At 33.9% G+C, this 24,594-nt stretch overlaps 1 protein-coding gene across 1 annotated transcript; it reads right to left on the bottom strand.

The window, feature by feature from the left end:
* Nucleotides 1-16,810: 16,810 nt before the first annotated feature.
* On the bottom strand, nucleotides 16,811-18,957 carry LOC116188701 (beta-amyrin 28-monooxygenase; the record flags this gene model as incomplete). Its single annotated transcript, XM_031518186.1, has 3 exons — nucleotides 16,811-17,525; nucleotides 17,641-18,152; nucleotides 18,431-18,957. Coding segments are annotated over 3 exons (1,527 nt in total), but the record flags the coding sequence as incomplete, so codon positions are not given.
* Between the last annotated feature and the right edge of the window lie 5,637 nt (nucleotides 18,958-24,594).

A 24,594-nucleotide genomic window follows, 5' to 3' on the forward strand; every position in this document is an offset into this window, starting at 1 on the left:
AATACCACTGCAAACATAGTAAGAAAACTTCTCGAGCTCTTACATGATTTTATTGTAAAAAGACAAGAATTTTTTGCATTTGGTTTCGTAATTAAATTCTATTATACTTCACTCCACTCAACTCCATTCTTCTCATAAGTCAACAACATAATCATTATTTTTTTTATTTTTTCTTTGATTTAATAATAATTATCATATCTAATTTTTCTTAATCATTATAATAATCAAATTTTTAATAATAAATTTCATATTTACTGTTACATCTATACATATACATACTTTTTTTTTGTCATTTTCTCTTATTTAATAATAAATTTTCACGTTTAATTTTTCATAACTATTATTACCATTAATATTTTAATAATAAATTCTTCTCATATTATTACCTATTTTGTCTCTAGTGTCTGGAGTGGGGTAGAGTGGAGTTGGATTCCAACTCCAAAATCGAATGAACAGGGTAGCGTTTCGTTTCGAAATAATTCTATTTTACTCCACTCTACTCCTCTCCATTCTCCTTTCAATTCAATAATATAATCATTACTTTTTTCCCCATTTAATAATAATTCTCACATCTACTTTTTTTCAATCATTATTACATTAATTTTTTAATAATAAAATTTTCATTTAATGTTATATCTATATATGTATACATACATGCATACCTTGCATACATCTTTTTTTTTCCATTTAATAATAATTTCTCACATTTAATTTTTTTAACTATTATTATACTAATTTTGTAATGATAAATTATCCTTTCTACTATTACCTACTTTGTCTCTAGTGGCCTGAGAGAAATGGCATTGGATTCCATCTCCAAAACCAAACGTCACAAGCTCTAAAAGTTCTCCTAATTACTCCATGGTAAGAGTTGTAATTTTATTAACATCTTATGGCATTTTGGTAAATGTGAATATTAGGAAGATAATCAGATACACTCTTTAAGAGTATTAACTTTTTTTTTGAAAAAGAAAAAGAGAAATAATGAAGAACAGAACAACCGGAAATTATGTCCCTTTTGATGGAAACTCATCTATTTTATATTTATCTCTTCTGATTCATTGGTAATAAATGCTAGATATCGTATTTAATGTTCAGTTGAGATTTTTATATTTTTTTAATGACATTTGATTTTTTTCTGTTTGGTATTTGTAAAGGGTAATATTTTGCCCATGCATTACGTGAGCAAATTATATAGATAGTTTAAGTTGAGCATTTATGTATAAAAAATGCCTGATTATCTCTGAATTTTTTTACTGTATATAGTATACATATTATATATTGGAAAATTCTATAAAGAGACGCAAAAAAGTGTCCCATGGTGAGATCCTTAGTTTTTCATTGCATATAAGTCCTTCAAATATTGAAAACTACATGCTATTCTATAGAGGATTTAATCGCCTTATAAATTTATCAAGTTGCATTTTCACCAAATTTTTGGGGTTAATGATGTGTCGCACGAACAAGTTGCCATGTATCCTAAAAGCTAAATCGGTTTAAGGCAGGCCTGACCATTTGAACCGGCCAACAAATTTAATAATTAAAAAAAAAAAACAAAAGCTTCAAGGAAGAAGAAGAAGACGGGGGAGGGGGTGGTGGCTCCCACTAGCGCCGGCCGTCGCCACCACCCCCTCTGATAAGGTCATCTGCGCCACCAAATGCCACTGACAACCTCATCTGGGTAACGGTGGCCGAAACTCGAGCCACCATCGCTGAATCTATTAACCTCCAGCATTTGGTGGCGCCGTTAATCATGTCAGAGAGGAGCCACCACCCCCTCCCCCTTCTTCATCTTTGCCGAATTATTGAGTTCTTTTTATATAAATTTTCTACTTTATTTTATTTTCTTTCAACTTTATTTTTTTATTTACAATAAATGATATTTATTATAAAATAGGTATTGATAAAAAAATATTTATTTTGTAATAAATATATATCTAAAAATATTTATATAAAGATATTTGCTTTGAAAATATTATTTTTTCAACAAATATTTATAGTTAAATTTATTTTGCAATATCTCACAATTATTTGTAATATTTATTTTATTACATTAGAATTATTGTTAGTTTAAATGAATAACTATTTTTTGCTATTATTTTATTAGTTTTAAATTAATAACTATTTTTTACTAGTATTTATTTTCATAATTACCTAAAATTTATTTTATTTAAAATTATTTCAAAAATAATTTTACTGCAATTATTTTTAAAATTATTTTATTTCTAAAAATTTTAATTTTCAAATTTTTTTTTCAAATTTTGTAAATGTACGATTATTTTACTAATAGTTTTTTGTAAAATTATTTTATTATAAATTTATAATTAATTATTTTCAAAATTTTCAATTTATAATTGTTAAATCAGAACTTATTTTTTATAAAATTGTTTTATTAATTGTAATTACAATTAATTTATTTTTATAAGTATTTTCTCCTAAGGTTATAATTTACAATTATTTGATTTTCAAAGTTATGTGTCCAATTTTGAAATTTACATTTTAATGTCATATGCAAGGTTGTGTTATCCAAAAGAGTAAATACGCAATTTGGTCCCTGAGATTGGGATGCTACGTCAATTAGGTCCCTAACTTTTTTTTAATCAATTTGGTCCTTTAATTTTGGAAGTTACATCAATTTGATCTTTGACACATCAATTAGGCCATTTAGTTGGGTCAGATACATCAATTTAGTCCTCGAGATTATGGGTTTACATCAGTTAGGTCTTTTGGTACATTAGTTAGATCCTCGATCACATTAGTTGGGTCCCCACATAGTGAGCCAATTCGCAGGCAAAACGGCGTTTGACGGTTGTTAAATCTTCCAGGACCTAACTGATGTTATATCAAACACCATTGAGTAAGTGTGTACTTTTTTTAATTTTCCTTTTTTTCTTAAAAAAAAAAAGAAACAGTAGAGGAGCCTGAGTGAGGGCCCCCCTTCCGGCGATCTAGCCCTTAGGAGAGGTCGCCTGAGTGCTCAAAACCCTCCGGTGACCTCCCTTGGGGGGGATATCGCCGGCGGAGGAGCCTCACCCGAGCTCCCCCAAAGGGAGGTCACCGATAGGGGAGCCCCATCGAAGCACCCCCGTTGTTTCTTTCTTTTTTTCTTTTCTTTTTAAAAAAAAATAGAAAAAGGGGCTCTTGACCCTGACAAGCATGGATCTGGGTTCTCGAGAGCCCCAGGCTCATTGAACCAAGTGTCGAGAGCCCCTCGATCATAGAGAGAGAGAAAGGTCGGGGCACCAAGGGTTGGAGCTTTCTATCTCTATGATCCAGGGGCTCCCGACACTGGTTCGACGAGCTTGAGGCTCTCGAGCCCCCTGCCTGGGTCGTGAGCCCTCAGTGTGGTAGGAGGGGAGCCTCTGAGCTCCGACTAACCAGAGCAGGAAGACAAACAATAGTTTGTCTTTTTTTAAAAAAAATTATTTTAAAATTATATAATGGACCTATTTGATGTAACGTGTAACCAAATTGATGTAACATCGTCCACGTTTTAACGACGTTAACTGCAATATTGGATGGAAATAATTTGAAGGACCAAATTGATAGTACAAAGGATCATTTTGATGTATCGAAGGATCAAATTGATATATCAGAAGGGCCAAAATGATGCAAAATTTCAATTTGATGGACCTTTACGATGTGCAAAGGACCATATTGATGTAATCATGCAAACTGAAGGACCTAATTGATGTGTTAAGGACCAAATTGATGCAACTTCCAAAATTAAAGGATGCAATTGATGTATAAAAATGTCAGGGGCCCGATTGACATAGCACCCCAATCTCAGGGACCAAATTGCCTATTTGTCTAATGCGGCCAATAAGGGTTGAGGCGATCATTTGTTGTCGCTGACATATACTCGGAAGGTTAGTACAAGTGCCTGTTGTGGTGGAGCACCCATGGACCATGGTGACGTTAATGGCGGCTAGTGGCCATTCATCATTTTGTTTAATATCTTCTAGGTTAAAATCCAACAAATATATGTGGTCCAAGCCCTTGCGAATCCTTTTCTTTTAAACTAGAAGTCTTGTAAGTTTTACATGTTTTGAACTTCAATTATATAAATTTCATTTTGCAAAATTAGTCTTATAAATTTACTCCGCAGCACACTTTTGGTCCTATCCATTATTGACTGTCACAGAGCTACTGATGTGGACTTCACGATATTAATTTTGTCCACATGGCGACTTGTTATTGGCTTAAAATTAAGAATATTTAAAAAATTAAAAGAAAATTCAGAAATTAAAATGAAATAAACAAAAATAAAATTTTTAAAAAAGAACCCCATCCTCAAGGGCTGAGTGTTACCAGATCAGAGGGCTCCCCTTCAAGCCACCCCTTCCGGGGACCTTGACCGCTTTAATGAGGTCATCGAGAGGAAGGGGTGGCCAAACAGGGAAAACCCCCAATCTGGCTAGGCAAGGTCATCGGGAGGGAGGAGTGGCCGGAAGGAGAGCTCCTCGATCTGGGTCCCCCACACTTCCCCTCCGCATGTTTGATGTAAGGAAGGGAGGGGGGCCAGATCAAGAGGGCTCCTTGTTTGGCCTGACGAGGTCGCCGGGAGGGAGGGTTAGCCGAACGAAACCTCACTAATCTTTATTTTAAAAAATATATTGTTTGTGTTCATTTTATTTTAATTTTTCTTTTATATTTTTAAATATCTTAAGTTTTAAGCCAATAGAAAGTTGCCACGTGGGCAAATTAACGGCATCAAGTCCACATCAGTCGTTCCATGATTTGGTAACAGTAAGACTAAAAGTCTGCTACAAAGCAAACTTATAGGACTGATTTTTGCAAAATAAAACTTATAAAATTGAAGTTAAAAAAATGTAAAACTTATAGGACTTTTATTGCACTTCTGTCGATAAAGATTGGTAATCCAGCTCCCTAAAATTAAGAGATATAAATCTATTAGTTATATTTATTCTCAATTAAGAGTTTTTTAATCATAGATTTTAATTATATAAAAAAATAATTAAATATCTTAGGCGCGAGACATAAGATCAATCGTATCAATTTATAAAAAACACTTTAGTTAGAGTGAGAGTTACAGCTGACCCGCAGTACTTGACAAACGATATACTGTTTGTACCAAATGTTATGTGGAACAAATTCCATATCTTCCCACTAGGCTTCTTGTATTTAAAGTGATTTTTTGTATCTACTCTAATCAAACTATTGTTCCATACCATAATCAGAGAAGATTCAAGGAAAATTTGTATCTTTTCGAGAATGAAAAAAAGACAATTATGTGAAATAATAAATGTAATATCTTTGCAAAGCTGAATAACATCTGTATTATCTTATATAGAACAATTAGAGCGAGAATTATATTGACCGCATTAATATACAACTGGCATATTTTTTTGCAAAACATGTTAGTTTGAGTAAATATAGCTGGAACTAATTTTCACAGTAAAAAAGTTTTATCCGGTAATGATTATATCATAACATATTGGCTCGGCCGGATATTATATCTTGCCTGAACTGAGTTATAAAAGTAAATGGAATATGTTCTATATCACTTGGTCAAAAGAAAGATTAGAAATGAGTCAAGCTAATGATCATTGGAAAGTTTGGAAATTTCAAGTTAACATATATGATAGTTCAAAATTGTATACACAAAAAATAACTATTTTCTTACATACTAGATTCATTCAAAAAAATCCTTACGATTATTTACTCAAACCTTTAGGAAAGAATTTAAAAAAAAACTATATGTTCAAATTACGTCATTACTGGATCTCTTCAATATAAAGTTAAAGCCGGTTATATTAGAAGAGCATATTGCCCATATCACTTAAAGACATTGCAATCACTGTTAGAGTGAATGATCACTCTAGAGCCAATCAAAATCTGTTCACCGTAGTGGTTAGTTATTATTAATTGCATAATTAGCTCGAACCAACTCCTTTTGTGGAAATCTGTCCGATCATTCTTTTATTATACTTCAATTTTTAAGAGCAATACAAAATGATAACTTCAATTTATTTTTCAAGAACAATATAAAATGACGCCGTGGCTTTTCTCGATAATATGTCGATATATATGCGTCGTAACAATCAGGATCAAATAATAATATTAGCGTACATGTGGTGACCCTGCATCTATTGGACATCATTTCATGATAATTCATGGTTCATACTATACGTTAAGTCCTTACATTGTTATGATTATTACAAGAAAAAATCAACCAAAAGAATAAAAAAATTATTATATGATAAATAATTTTGCTTTAGATATTGATTCCACTTAGTACTATTATTTGATCAAACTAATATGTTCACCTAAAAAATAATATACAAGTTATACATTAGCATGGGCCAGCTGTAATTCTTACCCTAACTAATGTTTCATATGTAAATTAATATGGTTGTTCTTGAAGCTCGCGAACAAGATATTTCATTTATTTTTTAATTAATTAATTAATTAGTTATTGAAAAAAATCTACCGTAAAGTTAAAAATAAAATAATTGTAAATTACAAAATAAAAAATATTTAATAAGTTTTTTAGATAATATAAATATCTAATACTGAAGTATCTAAATCAATGTTATTTTTTATAGAATAAAAAGTATAATAAAATTGTAAAGTTAAGTCTTTATAATTATAAAATAAAATAAGAAACTAGAATAATTGTAAAGTAATCAAAATAAACATAATAAGAATCATTGTAAATATTTTTGAGATAATTGTAAAATAAATATTGCAATATTGGAAATAGAGTAAATTCAAAAATGAATATTGTAAAATAGATAAATAGTTATTTATTAATTATGAAATATTGTAATAGAGTAAATTAAAAAAAGAATATTGTAAAATAGATAAATAGTTATTTATTAATTATGAAATATTGTACTAGAGTAAATTAAAAAATGAATATTGTAAAATAGATAAATAGTTATTTATTAATTATGAAATATTGTAAGATAAATATTTTTTCTAAATACAGTGGAAAAATATTATTCATTGTAAAATAAGTGTTTGCAATAGATATTTATGGTAAAATCAATATTATTTATTGTAAATAAATGATTGCAAAATTGAATAAAACTACTGTAAATTAATGTTGGAAATAATTGTAGATTATAATAGTAAATAAAGTCAAAATAAAATCAAATAAATCTTTTATGGTGTGTTTGGTTTTAGAGTTAAGTAGAGTTAAGTTTTGATTTTAATTGAATTGTAATGATTGTGTTGTTGAATTATGAGAAAAAGTATGAAAAAGTAATGAATAGTTTAGAGAATTTAATATTAAAAATTGAATTGAATATAATGGAGTTATATGTTGGTTTATATATGGGGCCTACCTTTTTGAATTAAAATAGTTAATTTTTGTTGTGTAGTGAATAAAGTTAAAGTTAGAGTTAAAATTTTAAAATTAAATTGTAAAACCAAACAGGATATTAGTTGTAAATTAAAGTTTTAAAGGAAAATAATTGTAAATGATGTTGAAAATAAAATAAAAGAATGTAGAAAAAAAATTGTAAAGAAGAGGATCCAACATTTCGAAGAAGAAGAAGATGGGAGAAGGGGGGTTTGTGGCTCTCCTTAGCGCTAGCCACTACATCTTCAGACAAGGTGGCCGCAGCCATTAGAGGCGGTCTCCCACACTCTCTTTCTTCCGATTGGGGGAGAGAGAGAGAGAGAATGTGGGAGACACGACGGCACAGGCTCGGGCCGCCGTCCACCACTGCCCAGACACACAAAAATATTATCCTTCACAAATTTGCTGTTGTTTTCTTATTTATTTTATTTATTTTTACAAACTTCAATTAAATTAATAAACTGAGTTACTCTGTTTGGCTATTAACCTGGTTTATTAGGTTGGTTCAAAAGTGAGTTGACGTAGTTAGGTGTGATTGGTACACATCGCGAAACAAATCGGAAACACATCTATATTATGGTGGGTGAAAAACGCTAAAAGAAAAAGGTGAAGGACTATAGTGTAAGGAGCAAAATATGTAATTAATGAACGTGTAAAATTAAATTAAATGTTGAAATATTTAATGGTTGAGATTAGTATCTCAGTTCCCATGGGACATTTTTGGACATCACATCTCGTGGTAGCAGCATCCCTGATATAAATTTTAATTTGAGTCCTCAATTTGGTCCGATTTCTCATCAACATTAATGCCATTTCGGCACTACTTTATATAACAAATAATTTTTGAAAATATAAAAGTAAAGGAGCTCCATTGAACCACCATAACCGCGGCTACACTGCCAACCTCTGACCTCGGACGCCATCAGGTAGTAGGATTTGTATGCATAGTATGGGCAATGTGCCTTCCATAGCAACTCAACCGGGGGGTGTCGAGGCTTATCTCGAGGTTGCATGAGACACGAAAGTTATTAGATTGACCTATCCAAGATATGGATTCTTAATGAGGCGATTTAGATGTTCTTCCCGTGATGTTGATCTGAATCGACGACACTCGAATGGACCAATTTTTCAGGACACTCGATGCTTCTTAAGAAGGGAGCGACGGATAGAGATTGGGCCATATGTTCCAAAAGGTAGCATCTAATTACAGGGCTTTATCAGATTTGATCTGATTTGATTCTGTTTAATATATTGGGCTTGGGCCCCCAAAGTCTCCCAAAAAGAAAGAAATCGGTGCATGGCTCGATCATACAGGGAAAAAAGAAAATCCAAAATATACAACAATTTTATTTTATCATATATCTGTATATATATATATATATATACACACACACACACCCACACATACACACAGATATATGGATCCTTAATTTTCTAGAAGTTCTTCATATTAAAAGGGTTATAAATACTTTCCCCCTAAACGTTGTAAGTTGCCTCGAAAAGCTTACCCCTCTAGACTACCTTTATTCCGGAAAATTTCTAAAAGAAATTATTGTAATTGGGCCCATTTTTCTATTTATAGCAATATAAGTATATATATATATATATTAATTTCATGAAAATTATATATGAGTATGAAACTTTCACGTGCTATATAATATTCATCAAGTTTGTTTATAATTTATCTATATAAATATATAATGGCGAAATACAATGGGAGGATCAACGTCATCTTTTGAAATATGTCAAATCTCCATATCCTTAACTCCGCATTGCCCGGCCCTTCACAAATCTCATCTTGACATCGATTAATCATTTTTATTTATTATATGAGTAAAAATTAATTAAACTACAACACTAAATCCGTTTGGTTTCACAAATGGTTTTTAAAATTTTAACTCTAACTTTAATTTTATTCACTACACAACAAAAATCAACAATACAATTATTACTTTTTTTTTCAATTTTTTTAATCATCCAATTCAATTTTTTATACTAAATTCTCTAAACTATTTATTACTTTTCCACAATTCAACAATACAATCATTACTTTCTTTTAACTATTCATTACTTTTTCACATTTTTTTCATAATTCAACAACACAATCATTACAAACCAATTAAAATCAAAACTCAACTTTACTTAACTCTATAACCAAACACACTATAATTAACCCATGAAAAATCCCAAAAAATAACTTAATATTTATCAATCTATAATTTAATTTAACCATGTGCAATCCAATAGAATTAATATCTAATAATCTATATATAATTCAATATAAAATAGTCCAAGTATTCCCTAGAATCTCCCAATTTACATATAAAAAAAAACTAGATGGTATATCATCGAGCTTTTGGTGACAAAGTTCTACATAATGAATTTTAATTAAAACTTTAAATAAGTTTCTTGGGTGACACCATATAATGTAAAATTTTCATTGAACTTATGAGCGATCTGACCCACCTTCGATTCAATAGCTCGAGCTGATAAGTTGTGGTACACAATATCTTATAAACTAATGGATTCTTGATCTATTTTTCGACATGGGGCCATAAACTCTCAACACCATATATAATAGTCAGGTCTTGGTGGCTATAGCATATATATATATATGATCAAATATGTTTTCTTTTTGTTACATATAGAGATTTATGGATCTAGTACAATAAAAGAGAAATCCTAATAATTAATAAAAGGGTTTGATGGTCCCTTACGAGTATTGAACATGGAGTATCTTAGTTACCAAGCGAATATCAGCGCCACTATGCTATATTGTTGTTGATATATGTACAAATATGTGACCCAACCCAACGATTGCGTAATTAGATCATTCTATGGATAAAAGTAAGTCAAATTTGGTAAGTCATTCAAGCCAGTAATATGATGGAAGTCTATGTGATATTAGCGAACTACCTATTCGGGGAAGATATCAACCCTTGCGTTTTATAAGGAAGACTCATGAGTTTAATACATGAAGTAAAATTCTAAATAACTAAATAAAATTGTATGGATAGTCCCACCGAATATCGAATCTGAGACCTCTAGATTACCATGCGAGAATGTACGCTACTGCGCTACAATCCTCTTTGATAACCGTTGTGTTTTTATGATTTTCATACTAAACCTTTTCTTTGAGTTATCTCATCCTCGACCTTTCTCCCATGATATCAGTTTCGGTCCTTCCATAATTTTCAATCAAAACCAATACATTTTCAATTCAAAAAGCTTTTTTAAATGACCATGCTGAGGATGTCACTACTCTACTCTAAGTGGTGGTGGCCTGCTTCGGGCTGATACCCCCGAAATTTTATCATCCCTTCTCTTAGAATAAATTACCAAATCCCGATGTATTTTCTAAAGTTACTTTTTATTTTTTATTAAAAATAAAAACGTCGACATTCTTAAAAGCACGGCAAAAAGTTGCTTAGTTCTCCAAAATTCTAAAAACTTTTACCGACGCTTAAAAGCGTGGCAAAAGGTCTAAGAAAACGCTGCTGCTAGGACCCTTCGTATTGTAGTTAGTCTCTCAAACGACAATTGAACTTGGAATCACTAGGTTTTTGTCGGAGGATATGTAGAACTGCACTACATCTCGACGATAAAAGTTTTAAGGTCTAGACTTTTGGACCAACGTGGACTGGTAATGGTGGTTCGACACTTCTTCCCTTAAACAAAGTCCCATATTAAAGTATTATGAATGAAGAAAATTCACGATTGCGAGAGTTTTATTGCTTAGGCAATTTGGGTCGAAGCTAGATTATTCAGAATTCATAGACTTGTGAATATCCGGTGGCGTAGATGAAAAAGTCTGAACCTTTAGGGAAACTCTATAGTTCCTTCTTGATATACGTCCTCCCTCCATCCGATGCCTTTGGATACTTTATATAATAGCAAAAAACCAAAAATGGGGTTAATTTAGAAAAAAATATTTATACTTGCTTTCTTGCTAATAGCTGAGGTCAAGACTGTATAGAAGTTTGGACATTTTTATTTGGTGGATTCTACAATAGAATCCCAACTTATGTTTCAAGATGGAATATTAATTTCGTCCATTAGATAACAAAAACTTTTAATCTCATCCGTTCGTTATTTATATATTTTCCCCCCTAGTATCTCTAGTTCTTCATATTTTCATTTCACAATTTTCACCTGCAACATTTTACCACTGTTCCCGAATCTTCTCGTCACATGTACCATCACATTCCATCACGTCACCCATCATCGCCACGTCACCGAACTGGACCATAAAAATCAATTTTTAAAGAAAATTGGTATAATATAAGCCGAACAAGTTAGCTACACGTCATCGATATTTAAGTAGGTTTTAATTTATGGATACATCAACGGTACACCATCGACACGTAAGCGACCTTCCAATTTATTATACTTTACATATGTCCTGATGGATATGTGACGCCATTTAAAGATCTATGAGCCAAAATATTCTCTTGAATATTAAAAGGACTAGAAAAAATTGGTGTTCCGACATGAAACATAATTTGACATTTCAGCGTACCATTTGCCTTTTTATTTAGGTAATGGGAAATGAGAATGTAATCAATCATGCATTAAATAAATTAGGATTCACGTAGATAAAAGAGTTTTTTTTTTTTTGGGAACGATAAAAGAATTCTCTAGTTAGATACACATTTCGAACAACTATTCTTATTAAGTAGTGTGTTGTGGGAAACTCCTGCACATCCAGTTACAGAAAGTTCAACTGGCAACATCTTTAAGTTTCTGTCACAAAAAGCAACATCGATCTAATAATAATATCTCTCTGCATGTAGGAAAAGTTCAAAGTTCAAAATTAGTCCTTCGGATAATTTTTTCCAGCTTCAAGAACCTGCCAGAAAGTAGAAAAAAGATATATCAAAGGGCATATATCCTAATAAACTGCCCATTTACATATCCTTAGCAGTTTCACTACTCCTACAATTATTATTTCCGTAGCCTAAAACAGATGACTAAATTATTTCAGGAAATTTCAAAGAAAAGGTAATGCGACAAAAGTTCAGGTCGAGGGATTGACCAAGTATTGTTGCTGAGAACTGTCAGGAATTTCCGAATCACCATCCTTGATAGTTTGAACAATTCCAAATGTATGAATTTTTTTTTTCGGTAGGAATGTATGAAATATTTTTATTTTCTATTTAATGATAAAAAAATTAAGGTCGTCGGCTGATGAAAATTTGAAAAAAAAATGCATTAAGCTTGAATGATCTACAGTGTCTCAAGAAAGATTAAATGAATTAACTTTATTAGCAACTAAAAGAAAATATTGAACGAAATTTAATATAGAGATTTAATTAGTAATCTTGCATCTCAAAAAGTTAGAAAAATAAAATTTGCATAGAAGTCATATCAATCTTATCGAATAAATGAAACTCCTCATCTTATGATTTCATTTTGGACAAGTGGTGGTGGTGGTGGTGGTGGCAGGATGGTTGATGATTGAACTTCCTATGCCCCTTTAATTTCCTTCTCCCTTATTTTAGGCCTTGAAGTAAAAACCGTAAAGAAAAACTTATTTCATCTCCCTACCATGGCTCACTGCCCCGTTGAGCTTACACTCATGAGCTTAAGCCTATCGTAGTATGGGTCGAATCCACGTGGGAGTTTCATTTTCGTCTTATACAATTTAAAATCGACAAATTAATAAACCATTTTTTTTTTCAAATAAAATCATATATGTGGAATAATGAATCACTACACTCGCAAAACGTCCCATAAGTCACCAAAATACAATTTTCATGTTTTCAATCTAAGTAAACCGGGTTTTATACTTCTACTTAGAGTAGTTAACACGTAGAGGACAGAAACCACCATAAATTAATAAAGGAACTAAGATTTAGATTGAATGAGAGATCATATGATCTCTCCTTTTATTCGTAAAAGGATGAGAATATACGAATTCGGGCGAACACGTTCATTATTAGACTTTCATAAACACTTGATCATACACGATGCATGAATAGCGAGCATATTAAATTCAGAAATAAATATATTGGTAGAAAATAGTCAATTGATTTTATGCATGTTAGAGACTTTGTGCATACGCAATCGGATCGGCTAGTAACTAATTTTATGCTTATTATGGAAATCCCATACCTGAAAATTCGGTCATAATTAAACGAGAAATTTAAAAATGCGGGGCCTATTGGAGTCACCACGTAATAAGATCGGCCATTCATTTATAAATCTAGAAGGACTATTTCGGTGTCCACATGGTCTCATGGTTTTTTTTATCTTCTGTTAGTTGTTTTATTCGGTTTGACGTCATCATTATATATCGTACCATTCGATCCATTCATGACAAAGCTAAATTTGTAAGCAATTTCTATTGATTGATCTTACTTCGTAATGCATCACTGAAATTTATTTAACCCGTCAGCTATTGTGATTTTTTTAAGGGAAATTTATGTAAAATGATTCATGATTTATCCGTTTTATCAAATTTATTATATATATATATATATTTTTGGTCGAATTTATCACATTATTTACTCTTTGCATCAAATATATCATGACGTTATCTTTTCTGTCGACATCTAATGGTTGTGCTGACGTGGCAAGTGGAGAGATAGTGAGTCCCACTTGCCACGTGGGCTCCACGTCAGCACGACCGTTAGATATCGACGGAAAAGATAATGGCATGATAGATTTGAAGTAAAATGTAAACCATGAGATATAACTGACAAAAAAAACATATGATAGATTTGACAAAATGCGTAAATCAATAGTCATTTTAGGTAAAAATTCCTTTGTTTTAATGATAAAACTACGTAAATGTCATTTTCCCTTTATTTCTGCTTATCATTGCTCCTCATTACGCTTACTGATTATGGACCTCTTAAAAATAATATATATATATATATATCACCGAAAAAGATCAAAGAAAAGGTTCCTAGAGGGCGTATTGCATTTATGCCAAAATGGACCCTATGCAGGTGCGGGATAGAAGCCCAGCTAGCAAGCGTACACGTTGAAGGGCCTCGTACATCTATTAGGGGCAAAGGGGCCCGATTATATAGACTAGAGTTTGCAACCGGGCTATGTGCTTTAAATATAACCATAACCTCATCAAATAATTAACAGAAATATCAGCAGTCAACTCAGATATTTTACTTTGATTAATCAAAAATAAAATGTAAAAAATGTTAATCGGAAATCGTGAGAGAGAACCATTATTGCAAATGAGCCGGGAAAATAAGGAAGAAGAAGTTAAAAGAAATTGAGGTGGAGACATTTGAAGCGATCTGGAGTAAGGGACACGCGGAGAAAAAAGAAAAAGAGAAGAGAGGAAAATGGTGATATCTAATTTACTATTGCTCCCATTATTGCTATGACTGTGTTTAATCTATGTCATTCAATAAAGGGCAATTTGAATTATTTATCATGGACTGTTGTTCGAGGACTCATAAACCTCGAAGTTGATTCAACTGTTGATCGAGGATTAATAATGGGGTCGGATCCAGGTGCTTCTTCATTCCAATTATTACTAAACATAGACAACTTCTATCAAGAAGTTGAGATATCTTGGTGAAGTATACGTATCGAGAAGACAACTGTTGATTAGCTTGTCCGAAAAGCTATTCATATGTCTTTGAGATCGCATATCCTTACGATGATTTCCAATGATCTAGACCCTCTATTATTGGGTGATATTTCTAGGATCGCCATACTCCACTATTGTTTAGTTAATTCTTTTATTGGGCTTTTACCCCGTTTCCTTACTGTAAAAAAATATTTTTCATGGTAATTGTCAAAGAGGACACCATATGTTTCTTCCATATAGCAGTATAGACATAGTGTAGCAAAGCCGAAGCATACATATACACATAATAACATTGCTTCGCCTTTTTTTTTTTTTTTTACAAATCTCCTTCCAGCACGCGCGCGCGGCAAATCGTTTATGCATTTGGTGTTAGCGCGTGCCAGAAAATTGTTTTGGCTTTTTTTGTGCGGATCTCCTTCCAGCACATGCGCGTGGCAAATTGCTTACGCGTTAGGTGCCATACTCGCACGTTTGGCAGACCAAATCGGGTTGTGCCACGAGCTAATAGGCTCAACATTGCATCGGCCTCGATATCTGTCCATTGAGTCGGTCCAATTATGAGCTCCATTAGGTCCATTACACGTGCAAGTCTATATTAACTGCGAAGTGTGAAAAATTAGTGTAAGTAAACATATAATATTATTTTTCAATGAGATTGTTAGCTGTCCTCAACCTATATATATCCTGCTCGGGTGGACATATACGTCATTTATAACGACAGAGATCCATGGATGCAGTACGAAATACCGAATCAGGAAATTGAATGCACGGAAAACACCTCAATTTGATGAGATTATAGAAACCAAAAATCTCTCGATCTCGTACAAAAATCTTGGGATAGTATACTAAACCGCCTTTATCGTATGTATAATGGGAACACTCGTTCCCGATTGACTCGGCAAAAGTAAGTCAAAATGGTTGAACACAACCAAAAAAAAAAGAAAAGGTTTTGGCCGACATTTTTTTGGCTTTTCCCAACTATACAAACGTCCGCATAAACACTGGTGACGTTTCCCTCGATGTTTCGAAAATGTCATCGTTGACTCTGTTAACAAAGGCATCCCGACGCTTTTTAAAAAACGTCTACAAAAACCATCCTAAGCCGACGTTTCCTAAGAGTCGGCCAAAACCCTACCTAGAACAATGCAATAAATGATGGCCAAAACTGTGCCTAGGGCAACACCGATTACGTCGCCAAAATCAGGCCCGGGCCAATGCAAAAAACGTTGGCCAAACCATTTTTTTTTGTTATTAAAATGACATTATCTTAAAAATTCAGATATTTTTGCAACAAGTTTGTTTTTTATTTTCTGAAATAAAAATTAAAAAATAAAAAGAAAAGGGAAGGAGGGTGTGCGGGGACCGCGGTGTGGGACCCAAAGTCCATATTAGAATTTTCAGGCCTGTTTGGTTTCATGATCAAATTTTAGAATCATGATTTTGATTTTAACTCTACCCACTACAAAATAAAAACACACGTTTTTTAAGTCAAATTTATAATACAATCTCATTTGTCTTTTTTCACAATCAAAATCAAAGTAAAAATCAAAGTTACTTTAACTCTGAAACCAAACGTCCCCATCATTTCCGTGCAGTGAAGTAGTCGTAGGTGGAGGCCGGCTCTCAGAGAGTCAGAGTAATGTTACAGTGTTACCACACCTGTAATACGCACAGCAAACAAAAGTGAAAGTCGCGCGCAGGATGTCCCTAGCTAATAATCAAAGAGCGGACAGCGTAATTGCATACTTTCGCTTGATAATCAAAATATTTTAAGTTTGATATTCGCCATGAAATTATCTGTATTTATTTATTAGTTATTTAAAATTATTATTTTATTGTATAAAATTCATAAGTTTTCTTATAACCGAATTATTTGCACTTGAGATCTTGATTGACTATTGGCTTGACTATCGGAAAGGTCAGAGGCAAATGTAACTTCTTCGACTCTGTTATTAAACAATATTACACTGTAATTTTGCGGATTTTACGATCAATTACAGCAGGATAAAGGAGTAAAATACATGACAGAGGACGAAGGCGAAAGAAATCAAGAAATTATAATTGTACATATCGTGTGGGGAGTGTCGTGTGTGGCATTAGTTAAGCTGCAGGACCAAGCGGCATGAGACCGGATCGATCGTATATATTAAGCCTTGTGAGGGTGGAGGCGAACTGGGAGGCCTTTCGCGGGCATCGGCATGGGGTCCACAACGATCTTCTCGTCCGGGATAAGCTTCTCCCACCTGAATCTCTTCACGAGGTTGTGCATGAAGACCAGTATCTCCAGGCGTGCGTACTCCTTCCCGGGGCACATCCTCGGCCCGCCTCCGAAGGGCACAAATGTGTATGGGGCGGGACCACTCCCCTCGAACCGGGTTGGGTCAAACTTCTCCGGCTGGGGGAAGTAGTCTGCGCTCTTGTGGGTTGAGTTTGCGCTCCAGTAGATCTTCCAGCCCTTCGGAATGGAGAAGCCGTTGAAGATGAAGTCGGTCATGGCTTCCCGGAAGGCGCCCTGAAGAGGCGGTGCCAGCCTCATGACTTCACAGGCAACGTTCCACGAGTATTTCATCTTCTGGATATCATCCCAGTTTAGTAGCTCGCCCGGTGCTTTCGACTTCGCGATCTCCATTTGCTCTGCAACATTACGAAATCGTTTTAGATAACTAAATCAGTATACATAGATAAGCACAAAATAATGTTTATCGATAAGTCTATACATATATAAAAGATATGTCAAACCGAAGATTACCCTTGTAGACTTCGTTATAGATGTGAGGGAGCTCGGCGAGGTACTTGACAATGAACGTGCAGGCGGCGCTAGCAGTGTCATGGCCTCCGATTAATAGCCCGAGGATCTTATCGGCGATGTCCAACTCGTTCATGTGCTTCCCGTCCTCATCAGTGGCCAAGAGCATGTGTGACAGTATGTCCTGGGTAGGGGTGGCCTTCCCTTCTGCTAGGTCGATCTTCCTCTGCTTGATGATGGCGCCAAGCTCCTTCCTAATGAAGTTGGAGGCCTTGATTGCCCGATTGAATGGGGTCCCGGGCAGGTCGATGGGGATGGAGATGATTCCGGATGCTATGAGGTTGAAGGGATCAGCAAACCTCGCGACATGGTTCGGGTCCTCCACGCTAATGAACAGCCTGCACGCGAGCCAGAAGGTGTACCTCTTAGCAAGCGGGAACACGACCACCTCGTCCTTGTTCTCCCACCCCATATCAAAGTGCCTCTGCGCTATCGTGTCCATGATCCCGATATACCTGTTGAACAAAAGAAGTAATTTTAGATGTACGCCTATCATAGGTAACACGAATTACAAATCAGAAACCCCCTTGACGCGTTATATCATCATTATGTTAATTTCTTTAGTAAGCGCTATGCTATAAGTATATCATAAACATTACATTTCAATGAGAACAGACACATGTAGATGTAAAATTATAATTCAGAAACCGTTTTCACCAATCATCAGCGTAGGTCCTGTCTGATATCTATTAAAAGTCATTAAGAGCCTAAGACCGCTTTCATCGGTTCATACCTTTGGAGGGCTTCGGGTTTGAGGAACTGAGGGAGCATCTTCCGCATCTTCTTGGCCTCCTCCTTGGACGACGTCTGGAGCGACGACGGGAAGACCTTGTTGACGGAGTTGGGCCACCATGCCTGGACAAGCTTGTTCTCGTTCGAGAAGAGGAACCTGTTGCCAGCCGCCCCGCAGAAGACGGCAGCAGGCTCGCCTAGGAGGGACGTCTTGAAGACATGGGAGGAGTACTTAGAGATGCGGTCGAAGATGAACTTTTCAGGGTGGCCCTTCCACCCAGTCGACAGGAACTGGAGGCTCTCCCCGACGTACGGGAGCCCTGCATCGCCTGGTGGTAGGTTCGGGCCGCTGAAGCTCGAGCGGTGCTTGTAGAAGACGACGAAGAGGGAGATCGAAACGAAGGAGACGAAGAGCAGGAGGAGGGAGAGGTAGAAGTTTGGCTCCATTGTAGTGAGTTTGGGTGGTAGAAGATGAGTAGCAAATGGGGAGTTCTTGAGGGATTTTATAGGGAGAGGGAGACCAGTATTTTATGGGTCGCCAAAAGAGCCAGAAGACGGCATATATCATCATTCATTGACGGCCAAAAAATACTGCTACATAATGAATATGGGTTACTCGTTTATGACCCAAAAAAATCAATATAGATTTATTCAAATAATTCGACCTTATTTTTTTTAAATAAAATATTAAATTTGAGTATTTTAATTGAAAAAAATTCATACTGACAGAGTTCTATCCCATTTATGAGCATACTTGACTCGATTTGAGTTAACTTAAGACTACTATGCATTCGAATATCAAAGTGCGTGCCTAAAAGTACTTTATTTAATAATGTCAACTTGGCTGTGCATATAATTAATTGAGTTTTAAAATATGGATAATTATTTTTTTTGACTCCTTTTTCTTTTTTTCCTGGGTTGCTAGCTGGAAGAGACCGATCTGAGATCTTTTACATTTTGATTATTAATTCTTGCGCATGGAAGATCGGGTCTAATGAGAGTTGGATCACATACGGTCTCCAAGGCTCGCACTTAAGGTCACGAGTATAAAGGATAAATTCGTATGTCATCCGAGTTAATTTACGAGTAGTTTCTGTTTTTGATGAATAGGGTTTTGGGAATTTTATGACAAATTTTCATTTACAGAACTTGACACGCCATCGATTTTTACTGTCTGATGAACTTAGTTATTTTGGGAGCTTTAAATGATTTGTTTGGTGCTTCAAATTCTCTTGGCAATTATTCATTCACCACATGCAAAATGTTGATCTCGACTTTTCAGATGCATACATAACGTTTGATAACAAAATTAAAGTTTCATTTAATTTAATTTATTTTGATTTGAGAAGATGAAAATAAAAGTATAGTTAAGAAAAATATGTAAGAGAATTTCAAGAAGAAAATAAAAAGGTATTGAATTGAGAAAAAATATTGAAATTGATGAAAAAATATTGAATAATTGAAAGAATTTAATATTAAAAAATTAATTTAAATAATAGATAAAAAATATGATAGAGAATTTAAAGAAAAAAGATAAAAAAATAATGATTTTTTTATTGAATTGAGAAAAAAATAAAAAAAAAATAAAGTTAAATAAAATTAAACTTTATTACCCAACGTATCTTTTCCTCTTAATTCGTGGAGCAAATCTTCAGCCCTTACAAAAACAAAGTCAAGTTCATAAGGGGATTTATATTGTATTTATTCAATCGTTCACACGCATGTACTACCTTTTATATTTTTTTCCCTTCTGAAAAGGGTTAATTTCTTCGTTTAATTGATAATTTGAGAGAATTTAATAAGTTTAATTTATAATATAATATATTTTTTTTGCTCAAAATAGAATTTTGATGGCATGGAGGGTCAGTTGTTGGTGGGTCAGTCAAATAAGAGCGGCTTATAATCTCATAATAATTAATGATAAGAAAAAGCAAAAAGCTTCACTATTTGGACTTCCTTCTGCACCATCAGCATAACAATGTTGACCCACGCAGCTCCCTCGATCTCCCCTTATTCGAAATTAAAAAAAAAACAAATTTCATTTTTACATAAAAACAAATTCCCTTATTATTACGAGAATGGGTAATCAATGGTAATTAAAGTCATTTCGTGCGTCGGCCTATGTAGTAAATTAACTCAACCGGGCACATTTGCCATGCCATAAACTTAGGTATATTGCAATAGCCAGTAAGTATAAGTATGCCCTTTACGAGAATCTCTCTTTTTCTTTTTGAGATATTTATGTCGGTGTGCAAAAGCAAGTAAGTCAATAGATAGTTCAAACTCAAGAATGTCGAAATGGACCTACTTTCGAAAATTAACAAAAAGAGGAGGAAACGATTGAGAGCATAATTTGGAGAAATTATATATTGTGCGGGAATATCTCGCCGAGATGGATGTTTGTTAATTATATGCATAAAATTCCTCATAATTTTTTTTTCGGTGGTAATTCATCATAATTTTAATAATAATATAAAAGTGTTATAATTTTTATTGGAAAAAAAAAGCATGGGAAACAGGCCCCATGTTCATAAAATATTGTCAATTCGATAATTGACACCCGCCGGCCGAGTTTGGTAGCTTTGGCTATTGACTGTAATATCGGACAAAGACCAGCATCCACCTCCTCGTGTTGTATGTGTTTCCACTGAGCCCCCTTCCCATTACGTATAAATGGGCCCCTCTTCCCTATCTGTATAAATGGACTTAATTATGAAAAATCAATGTGAAAAGATTCCATTCGTTTCTTGCATATGAACTGTCGTGGAGCTTCATTAACTGGTTAATAATTTTCAATAATAACGAAGATTCCTGCATATCGACCTAATGCAAGAATAGATAGAGCGAAATAAAGGGTACGAGGAGTTGCACTAAAATCCGAAACTTCTTAATTCAGAATTGAAAATAAAAGGGTATGAAATGAAATTCGAAATCTTTAATTATTTTTGAGTCAGCAGTAAAGTCCCTAATTAATTGATTCTGTGAGTTTTGGTAAAATTGCAATATTGAGGATTAGATTTCCTACACGATAAACAAAGCCCACATGCTCATATATGTATATGTGTGTGTGGGTAATATCATTACTGGCCGATGGAGAGTACCAACAAGTATTGGAAGACTCGACCATAACAATTAATCGTGAGACAACTATTACTCAAAAGAGGGAAAAAGATTAATCGTGAGACAAGATATGGCTGTTGCGTTGATTTCTTTTTTCTGAATGAAAATGAGTTTTTCGGTTTTTGTCACCAGGAAACCTCGTGGTCTAGTAAACAGAAATCTAAAATTAATAGGGGCATTAAGAGTTTCAACGAAGACAATCAAATCAGCCTTCAGTTTTTATATATACACTCAATTTTTCTGGCCCAAATGAGCTTCAGCTTTTATATATGAAGCAAGTGAACCGAAAAAATTTCAAATTTGCTACTTTTACGGAAGTACAACTGTTTTTTTTTTTCGGTGGAAGTATAACTGATGTTGAAACAGGAATCTTGGGTTTGTAAGGTCCATGTATACATATTTAAATAATTTAAATATGTAACACAAAGCTACCCGTGCATAGCGCTTATATATACAAACATATAATATGGTTAGAAAATATTTAAAATATTGCATAAGTACGTGTAAAACAATATTATATTTTGTCTATAGTTAGTTTTTATTCACTATAAATAAATTAATAAAATTTTAAAGTCAGTTTTCATAATAGGAAAATAAAAGAAAGTAAATGCGGATGTGGAGTTGCTTCAAAGCGATAGACGTGGATTTTCAACTTTTTATTTTTGTTTTTCTGAAGTGTGGCAAAATAATAAAGAATTATGTTTATAATTAAATTCAAAATTAGAAAATATAGAGATACAACATCAGGAATTCTCTTATATAATAGTATGCGAGGGATATGATTCTAAATTGAGAGGTCATTACTATATATGTACGTACGTGGAAACACAACTATATATCAAATACAATGTAAAAACAGAAAATAAAGGGAAAAGTACATTTTATGTATTTTTTCGATTATAAAGGGAGGTCAATGGGTCTATTATATTGAAATAGAAATTGTAAATATCTAGTAAATGAGCACGGTTAGTCCCTTGAATATCGAACCTGTAATATCTTGATCATTAGGCGAGAGGTTTGCTATTGTGCTATACTATCTCTTGATACATTTTATGCAGTTAAAAAATGGATTAACGAAATAATAAATTATAATGGATTACATGTAAATTTCCGAGGTCCATTTCCAGTCTCTATCCGTCTCCTTCATTTTACATATATATAGGCCACCCATAAATCATGAGTTACCCCAACATATTTGTTAGGGCTTCAATCATTAAGCTATCGTTAATAAACGACCATCTCTTCTAGCAAGTTACTGAAAAGCTTCTCATGAAGTAATTAATGAACAAATGAAAATGATAGCTAGCTAGAAGGATATCTCACGTACATAAGCATATTGGAAAAAGACTTTTTTTTTTGCGGATTTGATCATTTATTTGATGATTTGATGAAGTCTCGGAGTGGAAGTTGTAACAATGATCATCTAAACGAAGTTATCCAACAAATAGACTCCTTCATGTGAAGTTACCGCCGATGAACTGAGAAAGTGACTAGGCACATCAATTTTCCCCTTTCCTACTCTCATGTTCGCATCACAGCATGTCACACATGTTCTTGTTATACAAAAAGCTTGTCGATGAAACCTGAATATATCCTAAAAGCAAATCCGGTATGAAGGTTAACAGGAAGAGTAAATACTATGATATATATTACAATCGGTGTAGATATATATTTACACTTACTGATTTGAAGAGGATTACACTAGAACCGACGTAAATGTACATTAACTCTAATTATATATGATGTCAAATGAAGTTGTACCTATAGGAGTACACGTACACCATAGTTAGGTTAGGCTCCCATACTAAAATTTCGCACGCCACTATGGGAAAATATAGTGTGAAAAAGGGACAAAAGATGTATGTCAACTCGCAAAAGTCAAAGTCTCCCAATCGACATGGGAAAAGAAAATGGGAAGAATAGGGAAAAGGTAACCTCACACACGGTCCTTCCTCAATAGTTCATAACTCCAAAAAAGTTCTCCAATTTGAGATGGTATCAATTAATGATCATGAAAGGCCGGTATGTTCCTCAATAAGCAGTTGGTCTCATTCAAGAACTTCACGCATATGAGAATACACGCATGTTCATACGCATATATCACTTCGAAAGAATGCCAACCATCGATCTACTCGTAAATCAGAGTTATATATACGTGATTCTTATGTACACTACTATATATTGATTGATGTGGATCAGCCCTAGTTCCTTGCCCCAGATCACCTGCCATGAATAGGTTACGAGACATTTTCCTTGCAATTCCTCATAAGACACGTCTCGTAGATGAGGGTATATATAGGCTCCAGTGACAAGATCCTTCTCACGGTCCCTACAGTGCTTGACTCGCCAGCAGGATCCACCCGTACAAGTGATACGACTTTGTATGTCGTATACCAACAGTCATGACCTGGAAGGCCGAGAAAATAGAACCATAAATATGCTAGCTCGGATTCCGGTATGAATTTAGACTTATTAGTACTGTTTTGGGATTAATCAGGACATATGCAAGTGTATTATGGAACATCTTGGTTGGCCCGAAAGGGAAAGATAGTTGGACTGCAATCCTTGAAATTCATAACTGCATTCAAAATTAATCCTACTGAAACTTAAGAATGGATTATTGTTTTTTTTTTTCGGTAGGATGGATTTGTATTTTGAGAAAAGGACATTATAAACCTACGTGTCAACTGTCAAGGGCATAGTATATATAGTAGCAAACTTGCCATAAATATAAGTATCGATTTACAAATGATCAAATAGATGCATGTATTAAATCCGTAATACTTTGTCTAATCTGCCTACTGAAAAAAAAGGGTAATCTAATTATAATTTTACAAAATTCAGTTTATTTATTACATTTTATCATGTACCTTTAGAGGTCATTTTCATCAGATCCGGCCCAAAGTATAATGCCTAAGAAGAACGGCCCATTAAGGAAAGATTATGGAACCCATCCCTTTATCAGGTGATGGCTCTGTCTGGGGATTTGTTTACAAGAATTAATGAATAAAAAGTGAGTCCTTTCCCTTTCCAAAAGAAGGGCCT

Source organism: Punica granatum, chromosome 8, assembly GCF_007655135.1.
Source record: "Punica granatum isolate Tunisia-2019 chromosome 8, ASM765513v2, whole genome shotgun sequence".
NCBI lineage: Eukaryota > Viridiplantae > Streptophyta > Magnoliopsida > Myrtales > Lythraceae > Punica > Punica granatum.